General features: G+C 45.3%; 1 protein-coding gene across 14 annotated transcripts in view; it reads right to left on the bottom strand.

Annotated features, from left to right (window-relative positions):
• The window catches only part of NF1 (neurofibromin 1), a 246,780-nt gene extending 235,025 nt beyond the window's left edge, over positions 1–11,755 (bottom strand). For all 14 annotated transcript variants that reach the window (XM_027862574.1, XM_027862586.1, XM_027862578.1 and 11 more), the window contains exon 1: positions 11,669–11,755. In XM_027862574.1, the coding sequence (XP_027718375.1) occupies positions 11,669–11,728 (60 nt within the window). In that variant the 5' untranslated portion in view covers positions 11,729–11,755. The remainder of the gene's footprint in view (positions 1–11,668) is intronic.
• Between the last annotated feature and the right edge of the window lie 1,430 nt (positions 11,756–13,185).

The raw sequence follows: 13,185 nt of genomic DNA, 5'->3' as shown, positions 1-13,185 counted from the left end.
CTCAGAGACTGGCTCTTAACTTTTACCATGTCTAAAAACATCATGAAAAAGCAGGTTTTTAGGCAGGTGTCCTGATAACAGAGTGACCTCGGCGGTTTAAAGTGTCTATTTTAAACAGAGGGATCATCTTTGAAATCTAATTGTAAAGCACTTAGGAAAAATGCTCTGGCTAGAAACAAAGTAATGAAAAAATTAACACGTACATGTTACATTACCATGATCATTACTAAAATTCTAATACTACTTAATAAGGACATCAAAGTTAATCTAATGCAGAACTATGATTAAAGGAAAATATTAAAACTGCCATCATTTCTACATTTCTGTCAGGCCATTCAGTAGTCACTGTGTTAGCAGTTATTGCCTCAAAATGAAATATGGGTTTAAGTAACAGATCTCTTCGGATTCACATTATTAGCCAAAATTCAAGCTACAAGTGGACTTAGTGCCCTAATTTAATCTGCACTGATGGGTTAACTGAAGTCTATCAGTATCAAAGATCCAAACATGCTGAGGAGAAAGTAAAGTAGAATAAAGATGATGAAAATAACAACTTGGGGATTGGTCTGGGGTACGCTGCAGAGAGGCTCAAACAGGAATTGGAAAGTTATCTGCACTGAATGAAAAGACCAGCAAACCCACTGGCCTGGGTCCATTTCCCTGGCCCTTGTCTGGGCCATGCTGCCACACAGAGAGGAAGCAGCAAAGGTAGCATTCACCCTCCCACCCCACCTCTCTCTGACTCCAAGTCCAGCATTCCTTCCCCCATCCCCCCGGAGCAACCCCATATTCTGTTAACCCAGCAAGAAGACAATGAAGCAAGAGTGTGACTGTGGTAAGCTCTGTCACCACGTCCCAGAAAAGGGGTTCAGAAAGTTAGGGTGTTAATGCTAACAGATTACTCTTAAATTCCCAAGTCCCTGAGAGAGCCTTTCCGGAAGGGATCTACAGTTTGACCTTGACCTTGGGAAGCCTTCATTTCCCCAATAGCAGGGTGTAGAATTTACTTTAAAATTTCAGATCAAGCTGTTTGAAACCCCGTGTCCACAGGAACAAGACTTTCCAAATGCCATTTACTTCTCTGAAGCACACGGCTTAGCTAGTAGACGCAGCTATGCTTCCTTAAAAAAAGTGAAATTCTTTGGGATATAAAAGAATGAATCTGAAAATCAATAAAACAGGACTAGAAACAGGCAGTAGCTTACAGGGTCTTTCACTGGCAACCCTAAGTGATGTTAAAATAAAGTGCTGGATTGTGGCTAAAAGAAAGTATGCAATCAGAAGCTTGTACCTTAAAGTATAACTACTGTAAGTTAATCAGTACCATTTTTAGGAAAAATATTTCAAGTTTTAGAGAAGAACTCCAGTTCTATAATAGGCAACAAATGGAACAGATTTCCATGTGGGTCTGGATTTTTGTTTTAACAGAAGCACTTTTGATATTATTTCCCAGGAAAAAAAAAACTATTTAAAAGACACTTTTCAAAAAATTTCAATTACCAAACTATTTCATAGATACATTTTCATTTGAACTGTCAACATGAGAACACTTTTAAATTCTTAAATATACTATAAATACCAGAATTTTTGAAATTTTATTTTAAGTATGTCATGTGTTGAGTTGTGTTTATACGTATGTTTGTGTGCGTGTGTGTGTGTGTGTGTGTGTGTGTGTGTGTGTGTGTGTGTTTCCAGATTTGTGGTTTCAGTGAAAAAGGGAAGCACCTACTAGCTTGCAAATCTCTGGCCACTGACACAGATTGGCAACTCATCTCTAATTTATTCTTAGGAAGCTGCCCAGGACACTAAGATGAGCCGTAGCTTGCCAGTGACAGTCCTGTCAGAAGCTGCCATGTTGCCTCTTATCTGTTACATACTTACACTTCACACACACACACATACACACACAGAATTGCTCTGTGGTCATTTATTGGAGCTTCTATTATAGTACAGCAACTACTTATTCTAAACATAAACTTAATGTTCAAACTTTTCAATGCTAAATATTTTCTATTCTATGAAAAGGAAAAAGAACTGCTAACATCACTGTCCTTCAAGGTCAAAGACAAAAGTATGAATTACAGTTTTCTGTAACAGGATGGAGTCTTCCTTGCTTCCCCACCCTCAAGCATAAGATTTTCAATGAGACAGAGGAAACATGCCAACATTTTCAGAAATACAAGTCAATTCTTTGAAAAGTTTTATATTTAAAACCCACAAAATCTAGTTGAGTATGGATTCCAAACCTTTTGAAACCTTAAACTGGCCAAAAATCCTCCTCCTATCTGTTCCAAAGAACAATCAATCCCCTTCCCAAACTTCCTTCCTAATCCTTCTGTCCTTCATGTTCTTGATCTGATTCTCAATGAAGACAAGAGCAGGCCCCAGGAGGCACACCAGCCAAATGTTTTTAAGTACTCACATGGCAAGATAGCTCATACTCTTCCTAGCATAATGATGCAGTACCACTGCAATATCCAATTTTTACTAATAGAAGGGGGTATCCATAAGAACAATTCTGTCAAAAACTAGCTTTCCACTGCAAATAATGGCAGCTTTCTTCAATGCTTGGTTTTCATGAGCTTTTTTTCCTCTTTTTAAAAAAAGTATTCTAAGACATAGCCCTCTGGGAGGGGGGAGAAGGTGGATGGAGGGAAATGTAAGTGGTGAAAAAACAAAAAAGATATCAATAAAAATCCATTTTTTTAACGGACTTCACAGGTTCAAGGATAACATCTCTGTGCTGATAACTCTCAAACCTACCTCTTCTGCCTGGATCTCTCTACTGACCTCCAATCTGTCATCTCCAACTGCTTTTCAGATATCTCAAATTATAAATCCAGTAGACATCTTAAACTCATTATGTCCAAAACAGAATGCATTATCTTTCCCCCAAACATTACCCAGCCCCATGCTCCTTAGTTTCTAATTACTGTAGAGGGCAACACTGTCCAGTCCCTTAGTCTCACAACTGAGGAATCATCCTGGATTCCTCACGATCTCTCTCTCTTTCCCATTCTCAAGCAGTCACCAAGGATTGAATTCACTTTTGCAACTCAAATATGGCCCTTCTTTCCTCTAACACTGCCCCTAGCCTGGTAGAGGCACTCATCACCTGCTAGACAGCTGCCTCAAGTCCTTCCTCATCCATTCAGTCACCAAAGTGATTTTCCTAAATCACAAGTCTGACCATGTCACTCCCCACTCAATAAACTCCAGGGGCTCCCTAACTGCCTCCAGAAGCAAATACAAAATGTTCTGTTTGGCATTCAAAGTCCTTCAGAACTGAGCCCCCTCCTACCTTCCCAGACTTCTTCCACCTTCCCGGACACATACTCTTCCATCCAGTGACATTAGCCTCCAGGCTGTACCATGAACAAGACACTCCATTCTCTTGGCTCTAGGCATTTTCTCTGACTGTCTCTCCTCAATTCCACATAGTAATCTCCAAGGCTTCCTTTAGGTCCTAACTAAAATCCCATACTAAATCCATAAAACCCCGTACTGAACATAAAATCCCTAACTAAAGTTCCCTACAGGAAGTCTTTCCCAACTCCTCTCAATTCTAGGGCCTTCCTCCTTGTTCCCATTTCTCCGGTATGTAGCTTGTTTGTATATATTTGTTTGCAGGTTATGTCCCCCATTTGATTGTGATCTCTTGGAGGGCAGGGACTGTCTTTTGTCCCTGTTTGCATCCAGAACTCTTAGCATAGTGAATGGCATATAGTAGATTTTTAATACATGTTTACTTATTGATACTAGAAAAAAAAAGCTATAGAACTAAGATCTGCATTATGATAATACAACAGTAAGCATATCACTGAAGTTTCAAGTAAAAGACAAAAGTCTAAGGTTTAGTATACCAAAGAAAACATTTCACCAATCATGAAAATTCATTCTATCCATCACAGAATGTTTAAGAGTTGATACTTCATAGCCACAGACTGACTCCCTCATTCAGCAGAAGGAGGAAGCCGAGCAGTGCAGTGACTCGCCTAAGAGCACCTTGCTTTGTGTTTGTTAGTTACAGGACTGGGCGGAAACCCCAATTCTGGAGATTCCTAATTCAACACTTCCACTTCCACTGCCACCTGCCCGAGGGAGTCAAGTAAAAAGGAAGCACAGGGACACTATTTTTAATCAAATGAACCTCCTAGTCCTGGCTTACTTCTCCCAAGGCCTCATGGCATCCTTCTGTTGTCTCTGCCATTCTCAAGGCCAAACAGATGTGGACTGCATGGACGTGGTGCCAATGGGAAAAGTGGGACTCACATGAGCCTTAGGAAAAGGCCATCTCTAACCTAACATGCAATAATGCTGGAAATCACCTAAGAGCTTGTCACTGAATGCTCAAGCCAGGTAACCCTTAGTCAGAGAAGGTCAAATTGTCTGAATAACTTCGCAGCCGAAGAACCAGAGCTCTTACTAACAGGCAGCATCAGCATGCTAGAGAGAAGATGAACGCCAACGCCCAACGCTTATGCAGTGAGACACTTCTCCAAACAAGTGCACAGTCATTAGACCCTTGCACCAGCCTGCTAAGATGGGGAGAGCACGGGCTGCTACATCCCTCCTGGGCTAGACGTGGCCTCTTCGCCGGGAAGGGGAGACTTCCTCAGATTCATGAGGACACCGCCAGAGCCTGAGCTCTTCCTCAGGTCTCCAGGTCAAAGGAGCTTTTCACTAAGAAACAATAAACACAAAAGTTGGGTAAGTCCTTCCTTGGAGTTTCCTACTTTTCCCTTTCATTAAATGCTACCCCTCAAAATTTTAAATCTACATTTTGATGTACAACACCAAATTTCCACCTTCAATTCTACCATCCACTTTGTAAACAAAAATTAAAACGTGCTAACCCACAAAATGGGGGACGGAGGGTGGCGCTGGGCCTTGATGTTCCATTCTTGACAAGAGTTTGGGCACACATGAGGACCAGAAATAATAGAGTAGTACTAAATTAGCTGGCATTGACACAGTGCTGTGAGGTATGTGAAGAACCACACACTATCACCTCATTTGATCCTCACAACCACCTGGGAGGCAGATGTTATCATCCTCATTTTACAGGTGAGAAACCTAAGGCTGTCAGAGGTTAAGTGAGTTGGCCAAGGTGACACATCTAATAAGTATTTGAGACGGGCCCTGAACCCTGTCTTCTTGACTCTAGACCAGAGATCTATCCACGGCACTAGCCTAAAGTCACACAACTAGCAATAAAAGCTGTATTCTAAGAAATATTTATATACATTTTTATTGTTGCTGCTGCTCAGCCATTTCAGTCATGTCTGGTTCTCCATGATCCCACTTAGGATTTTCTTAGCAAAGATACTGGAGTGGTTTGCCATTTCCTTCTCCAGTTCATCTGACAGATGAGGAAACTGAGGCAAATAGGGTTAACTGACTTACCCAGGGCCACACAGTTGTAAGTGTCTGAGACTAGATTTCAACTCAGGACTGGCCTGATACTCTATTCACTGCAACACCTAGATGTGTACACTGCACCTATATTCATATACATATACATACACATAAAAATATATACACACATATATATATTTAGGATAGTAGTCAGAAAAAGAAAGAGTTTGGATGCTGGAAGATTAACTAGAAATCTATTAGGGTAAATAAGGAAGTAAACCTGTAGAACTGAAAACGAAGAAAATGTGGACTGGTGTGACACATGGTAGGCACTTAATAACTGCTTGTCAATTAATGTTTCCAAGAAATAAATAACAGAACCCAATAAAAGGGTGGCAGCTAGGTAGGGCAGCGGATAGAGCACCAGCTCGCAAACCAGGAGGACCTAAGTTCAAATCTGGCCTTATTAGCTGTATGACCCTGGGCAAGCCATTAAACCCCATGGGTGTGGAGGGGGGACTAGAGGATGAGGATGGGAATGAGGGGGAGAAAAAGAGTTAGAGATGTTAGAGAACTGACACTCCTAATAACTGACAGAAATAGTATCACCAAAATAAAAGAATGGTAGGAAAAGAAGAAATGCTTCTTTCAATCCCCTCACTTTACAGGCATGGAAACACAGGTTAAGTGACTGGCAGCCCACCCTGGTCTAGAACATGAGTCCCGAGTTTTCCAAGCCAGGGCTCTTTTCCTTCTAAGAGGCCGCCTACCTTGGGGCCTTGGGGGAAGATTGCTGGATTTGGAGTCAGAGACCCTAGGGCCAATGCCCAGCTCTGCTCTCTGCCACTGAGGCCACCTTAGGGAAAATCACAGTCTCTCTGGGCCTCGGTTTCCTCCACTGTAAAATAAGGAAACTGAACAAGAAAACTTCTAACCTCCTAGCTCTAAACCCTATGGTCCTAATTGGAAAGAATAGCCATCTGGTGTGTGGTAGATGAGATGCTGACATTTTTTTTTTCAATATCTTGAGTGTGAGAACTTGTAGGTGCTATGGACAGTTCCGAGTAAGGGGCTGGAACACCAGTGACAGCCGCAAGAACAGCAGAAGCCCAGGGCTGAGCTCATTCGAGACAGGAGTACAAAACAGACAGTGAGGGGCACAGGCTCCTCCAAGAGGACACCCAAAGTGAGTAACAGCATAAGAGCAGAACCAGGAAATTCCTGGGTCTGAGCAACTTTCAAGTAGGGAACAATAAGGTGACGGGATTTTAACAAGGAAGGGATAACAGTTTCAGTAGAGCTACAGAGGTAGAAACCAATGGTAACCTAGGTCAAGCAAAGTGAAGATAAAGGAAACCTTATCATATCTAGGGGGAAAAAAATCTACAGAAAAGAAAAATTCCCAATGCTAGAAGAGGAAATTGTGGAAGTGAGATCACCAGAGAAACTGGGAAAGTTAAGAGTCCAATGTACAGAATGATCATTTTTTCCTACTTTGATGCTGTCCAGTTGTTCAGTTGTGTGCGACTCTCTGTGACCCCATTTGGGGTTTTCTTGGCAAAGATACTGGAATGGATTGCCATTTCTTTCTCGAGCTCATTGGACAGATGGGGAAACTGAAGTAAACAGTGTGAAGTGACTTCCCCAGGGATCCACAGCTACTTAAGTGTGTGAGGCTGGATTTGAACTCAAGAAGATGAGTCTTCCTGACTCCATGCCTGGTACTCTCTCTACTGCACCACTCAGCTGCCTAATGAGATAGATACATACAGATGGACATACATACACAGACATAGATAAGTGAATAAATAAATAGAGCATCTCTTCAGATCCGAATTATTAAAGCTTTTCTGTGTCATGGACCCCTTCAGCAGTCTAAGGAGGCCTATGGACAAAGCTAACGATGCTTTTAAACTCTTAAAATACATAGAATTACAAAGGAAATCAAATTATTTTGAAATTTAATTATCAAAATAATATAAAAATGAGTTCACAACCACAGATTAAAAAACCCAGGAGATGCAGAGGATTTTAAAGAGAGTAGTGGGATCATTTTTTTTTTTTAATGGAAGAGTTTTTTTTCTCCTCATTGACTGTAAACTCCCTCATCAGACTGAGATCCTTGAGGGCTGGGACTGGCTTTTGTCTTTTTTACTAGCACATAGTAGGCACTTAATAAATATTTGTTGACTACATTTGACTTTTTCCCCAGAAGTGGCAAAGGCATAAAATAGCACTCATGTTTAAAAAAAAAAAAAATTTACGTAGGCTGATCAGCACAGGCTCACGAATGGCTAATCATTTGAAGCTCCTTTCCTTTTCCTGCATAAAGGCTATACTAATTAGCATATGATTTTATAAAAAGGGGAATTGTCAAGGGCCACATTGCTTGAAATAGGCAGAAAGACAGACAGACACCCAGGGCATGTCTACTAAATACATCCTTTTTTCCCCTCGGTACGTATCATCTTATTTGCCTTGAATTGGACTCTGACAAATGGATTCAATAAAGTTCTGGCTACTTCTCTCAACTTCCTCAAGAAAGACAACATGGAACCCCAATTTTCCCGTCCTCCCTTCAGAAATAACACAGAGATCAGCTGTACTCTCATGAAGTGCCCGCTGAATTTAGGGATCGGCAGGCTTGCCCCGAGAGAGCCTCCGAGGTCCTTTCTCCTAACTGGGCCGAGTTTAGGACAAACCAGAGCGCTCTCCTTCTCAGTTGCACAGAAAACTGAAGAACAATTCTAAGCAGCAGACCTAGAGTCTGGGCTGAGGCATTTCTAACTCATAATACTCAACAAAAAAACAAAAACCATGTAACTATGAGGTCAGAACACGAACCTGTAGGATCCAATTTTCTAGACACCCATTTCTACAGTAAAATCTGTTCCCTGCCTCCCCAGAGGGAATAGAAGCTCCTCGAGGGCAAAGGCTTTTTTTTTTTTTAAATTTGGCTTCACCCACAGTAGGGACTTCATAAATGCTCATAGTACTGAAATGCCAAATGATTATCTTTCCTAACCTGGAACATAATAAAGCTTAAAAAAAAACCAGTATGTGTTGTTTATTATGCCCTACAAATTGATTTTAAAACAATTCTGATAGACTGCAGAAAATAACACCGTCTCAGATGGAAGGATGTGAATTCAATAAATACAGCTTTGCAAAAAGGGGTGCATGCAAAGTACAAGAACTCTGGTACTCTTTGAGACTGTTTCACTAAGTGTCGAGTAATATCAATATAATTACAAATAGAAGCCAATGAAATTCACACCACAAATGATTTAAGGGAATCGAGATCCACTTCACTCATAGATATTAAATATCCCCTCCAAATGGTCATCAATTTGATCATAAAAATAGATTCTATCTTTCAATAAAAGAAAAGCATCTTTTCTTGGGTACTAAAATCTTAATAACTAGATAAATTTTACATATATATATATATATATATGTACGTAAAACGTAAGAAAGATCCCTCTCTAGCCGCAAGCATTTTCTCTGGCTGTCCCCCAAAGCTGTCCCCTAACACTCTCCTGTCTCGGCTCCTACTACTGACCTCTGGCTTCCTTTAAGGCCTAACTAAAATCGCACTTTCTACAGGAAGTCTTCCCTAATCCCTCTTAATTCCAGGGCCTTCCCTCAGTTAATTAGTTACATATTGTCGCTCCCATTAGACAGTAAGCTCTTTAAGGGCAGGGACTGATGGTCTTTCACTTCTTTGTATCTCTAGAGTTGAGCACAGAATTGACATATAGCAGGCTCTTAAGAAATACTGCTTAATGGATTGATTGATACCGATTTAACTTTCTTTCACTTTTCCTGAGGCCATGAGACATTTTGAATATTTCTTCCAAAACACAAAACTTTGAGCAATACTTGGAAATATTTAATATCTTTCTATAGTCATGGCAAACTATGTACAAACTGTACTCTGCCTTATGACAATGGAAACCTGCTCCCCGAAAAGGCCACTTCTGTCAATGATAAAAATGAGTAACTCACATTTACATAGTGCTTTCCAATTCACCAAGCACTTTTCACACAAATGCCCTGAGAGAAACAGCAGAGTTTTGCAAAAACAGACAAACAAATCTAAGGCTAAATAATTTGCTCAAGGTTCCCAACCCGGAAGCAGCCTTCAAACCTAGGCCTGGTGGCTCCAAGCCCCAGGCTCTTTCCCCTACACCCCTGCCTGGAAACTTCAAAGCAAATGCTGACTTTTTCTTCCTACCAGTGCCTAGCCATTAAAAAGCTGTGGGGCCTGGAACCACGATGTGCCTCAGTTTCCTCACCCAAAAAAAATGAAAGCTGCCTCTCGCCAAGAGAATTAGAAATGGAGATGACACTTTGTTGGCCCTTCAGCAATAACTTTATTTAGGGCTTCCTAAAACTGCTCCTCTCCTATGGGCCCTCCCTCAAGTCAGCTAGTTAAGCTTTAAAGGGCGGCTAGAGCAAGAGCTCAGGGAGAAACTAGCTTGCTATACCTTCCCCTTCATTACACAGGAGAAGCAGAGAAAAATGCTTCTGTTTAAATAGCTTGAGTCCTTAACTTTTAACAGATGTTGGCAAGCCTGATTCCACAATATACATAACAAAGAAAACGACAAAGCCTCAGGCCTTTTAACACAGGGGACACAAAGAGAAACATTTTCTTGCATTACTGGGCACATAATCAGAACCATTCGGTTTTCCAGTTCGGAGATCTTTCTTCCGGTGATACTTAAGGATATGCACAGGAGGTCAATAATTCAAGGTGAATCCAATAGAAATAATATTGAAAAAAAAAATGAAAGAAACATAGGATGCCTGCCTGGGCTGTCAATCAAAAGAGAAACTCTGCTTTGGGGTGTTTTTAACTTAAGATAAAAATTAGACACACGCAGGCTTTTCCACGAGTTAAATTTCCGTAGTCTCTCCTAATAATAATAAATGAATTAAATGGAGCAACAATTTACTCCTCCTGATGGTGAAATCAGGTAAGTTTAACAGTCTGCGCTGGTGCTGTCTGGAGACAGGATGGAGGACTAGATAACCCCTGGAGGTTTTCTCCTAACCTAAAGATTCAGTCTATTTAGTTGAAGTCCCCCCACCCCACTCTCTACTCGTTCCTCTCCCCTCCCCCCCTCTTTCGGATGGGTCATAAACACTACACAGCTCAGCAAAGAAATGTTTATCGATCATACACAAGAACTGCCCCCACCCCCCTCAGTTTCATGTTTATTATGCACAGTAAACAAAACGGATTAGCTCAACCTTTGACAATTTCCTTCTCCTTCGGGGCTCACACCGCCCAGATAATCAGCCCCTCGGAACCCTCCCGAACCTCCCTGAGCCACACAAAGGTAGCTGGAGTGGTCCTGGCCACCAGAGCCCAAGGATTATCCGAGTGTGTGACACTCCGGGAAAAGTCCCATCCTTACCCTAGGGGATTCCTCAAGAATTCTCAATGAAAGTGCTCTTGCACATCTAATAGTTTGAAGCAGACACTAGGCAAGGCAGAAGGAAGCCCCTCTCCCACGGCACATTTCGGCTGCCTGGGTTCTGGGACCCCCACGTCTCCTTCCCCTCCTCACCTCCTCCTGCCACGGATTCTCACTTGTGCGAGTAATGGCAATGGGGGGAGCGGGGAAAGGGAAAAGAGGCAGGAGCAAGGAAAATTAAAGGGGGGAAACAACCCTGGGGGTGGGGGCAGGCTAAGAACGAGAGCCCTGGGGGAGATCACAGGCGGGCAGCGTAAAGTCCCACTCCATTGGGGGTGGGGAAGGGGTCGTTAAGTCTGCACTGGCAAACGGAGGGACAGAAAGGAAACCTCTTTATTCTTCCCTCTTTTAAGCAAGGAAGCAAAAGAAGCGGCTCAGGGGAGGGGGTGGGGGTGGGATTGGGAGGGGGGTGCAATCAGAAGGGCCTCCGTTACACACCCTCAAACTAGCAGGAACACTGGGGAGACGGAAAGAAGGAAATCTTCCTCTTTGCTCACCCCCATTCAAAAAATAGGAAGGTGGGGGGGGTGATTAAAGCCAGATGGACAGCCCCAGAAAGCAGCCCAGGTCACCGTCCCAATCCCCAGGCGGAAGGGCTGCGATGCAGGGGGCCGGGGCGCGCGGGGCGCTCGGGCAGCGCCTACTCTGTGCCCCGCACGGAACGCCCCTGCCCTCGCGGAGCTCCCATTCCACCCAGGAGCCCCGGGCACCTCCAGGCACAAAGTGGCCCCGCCCCCGCCCCGAGGGGCGCCCTGCCCGCCGGGCGGGGGTCCCCCACCTCGGCCGCCCCGGCCCCCCACCCTCCGCCTCGGCCGGCCCGTTACCTGCTCATCGAAGCGGTTCACCACGGCCTGGACCCATTCCACCGGCTTGTGTGCGGCCATGTCCGCCCCGCGGCCGGGGGGCTGGGGCGGAGGGCGACGGGCGGCGGGCTCGGGCGCCCCCGGGCCCGGCCGGGCCAGGGAGGGGCCGGGGGCCCCGGGGGAGGGGGCCCGGGCGGGGGTCGGGGGGCGCTCCGGGCTCCCTCCCGCGGGGGTGGGGGCCGCGGCCAGCGGCCCGCGGGGAGGGGGGCGGGGGGAGGGGGCGTCGGCGGGCAGGCCGGGGGAGGGGGGAAGGGGAGAGGGGAGGGGGGGAGCCCTCTGGGTCGCTCTCCCCACTAGCGCCGTCTTCCCTCAGCCATCCCAGCCCCAGACGCCGCCATGACACCCCACCGGAAGTGGGATCCTTTTCCACGGCCCGGGGAGAGAGAGAAAGCGAGAGCGAGCGAGCGACCGGAGAGGGGAGGGGGGAGCGGGGAGGAGGAGGGCGGAGCGCGGAGGGAGGCGGGGGGGAGGAGGGGGAGGGGACCCTGCCGCGCATGCGCCTGTGCCCGCCGGTTTCATTAATGAAAAAGCGAGCCCACCCGAGGGTGACGTCACCTCGCTCCTCGGGCCCCCGCCGGCGTGGGGCGCGCGCTCCGCTCGCTCCGCCCGCGGGTCCCACCTAGTCTCGGACCTCCGGGGTAGCCGGGCGCTTCCATCCCCGACCACCTGCCGGCCGCCTCCCCAAGCCTCTTTCCGCTTCCCCTCCGGGCTTGCATTCCTCCCAGATCTGAGTTAGATTAGAAATAGGGTGGGGTGGGGGCGTGGGGGTGCAACCACCCGGGAGATTTTCGTCTCCCTTAAGCTCAATTGACGGTGAGCTCTTCCATTCCCTGTAAGCTCCCCGAGGGCAGGCACTGGCTCTGGCGGAGTGCCACACAGTAGGCGCTTAATAAGTGCTTACTGGTTGACTGACTACTCATCCCAATTGGGGCCTTAGCTCAGCGCTTCACGCTCCCTACAGCTCGGCCAGGCACAGTCCCTTTCCTTCCCATAACAAAACTTAGTCCTTCGTCTACACCGAAGGACCTTCCAGCCAACTACTCCTTTCTGTAAGGAAAAAAAAAAGTGGGGATGGGAAATTTGAGGGGAGTAGAAATGCCATGAGATGCTTACCATAACCCAGCAAGTCATAGGATCGTGGATCAGAGTGAGGAGGGACGTCGGAGACCGTGGACTCCCACCCCTTCATTTTGCAGAGGAGGAAACTGAGGCACAGTTTCCTCCACAGAAGGGGCTGGAGGAGCTGCCTAGGGTCCCGAAACCATGTAGCAGCTGAAGCAGGAATTAAGCCCAGTAACATTTGTGAAGCACTTTACAAACCTTAAAGCGATAAATAAATGCTAGTTGTTGTTACTGTTATTATCATTACTCTATCCAGGGCATCAGTAAACCTCTCTAAAGCAAGAGCAAGCAAAATTAGGAGAAAGAATCTAGGGGCTCCCAATGCCTATTTAGGGCAGCCTGAGGATGCTCCTGGA

This window comes from Vombatus ursinus, unplaced genomic scaffold, assembly GCF_900497805.2.
Source record: "Vombatus ursinus unplaced genomic scaffold, bare-nosed wombat genome assembly UNPS02014768.1, whole genome shotgun sequence".
Lineage (NCBI taxonomy): Eukaryota > Metazoa > Chordata > Mammalia > Diprotodontia > Vombatidae > Vombatus > Vombatus ursinus.
This window is presented reverse-complemented; position numbering and strand designations above follow the sequence as displayed.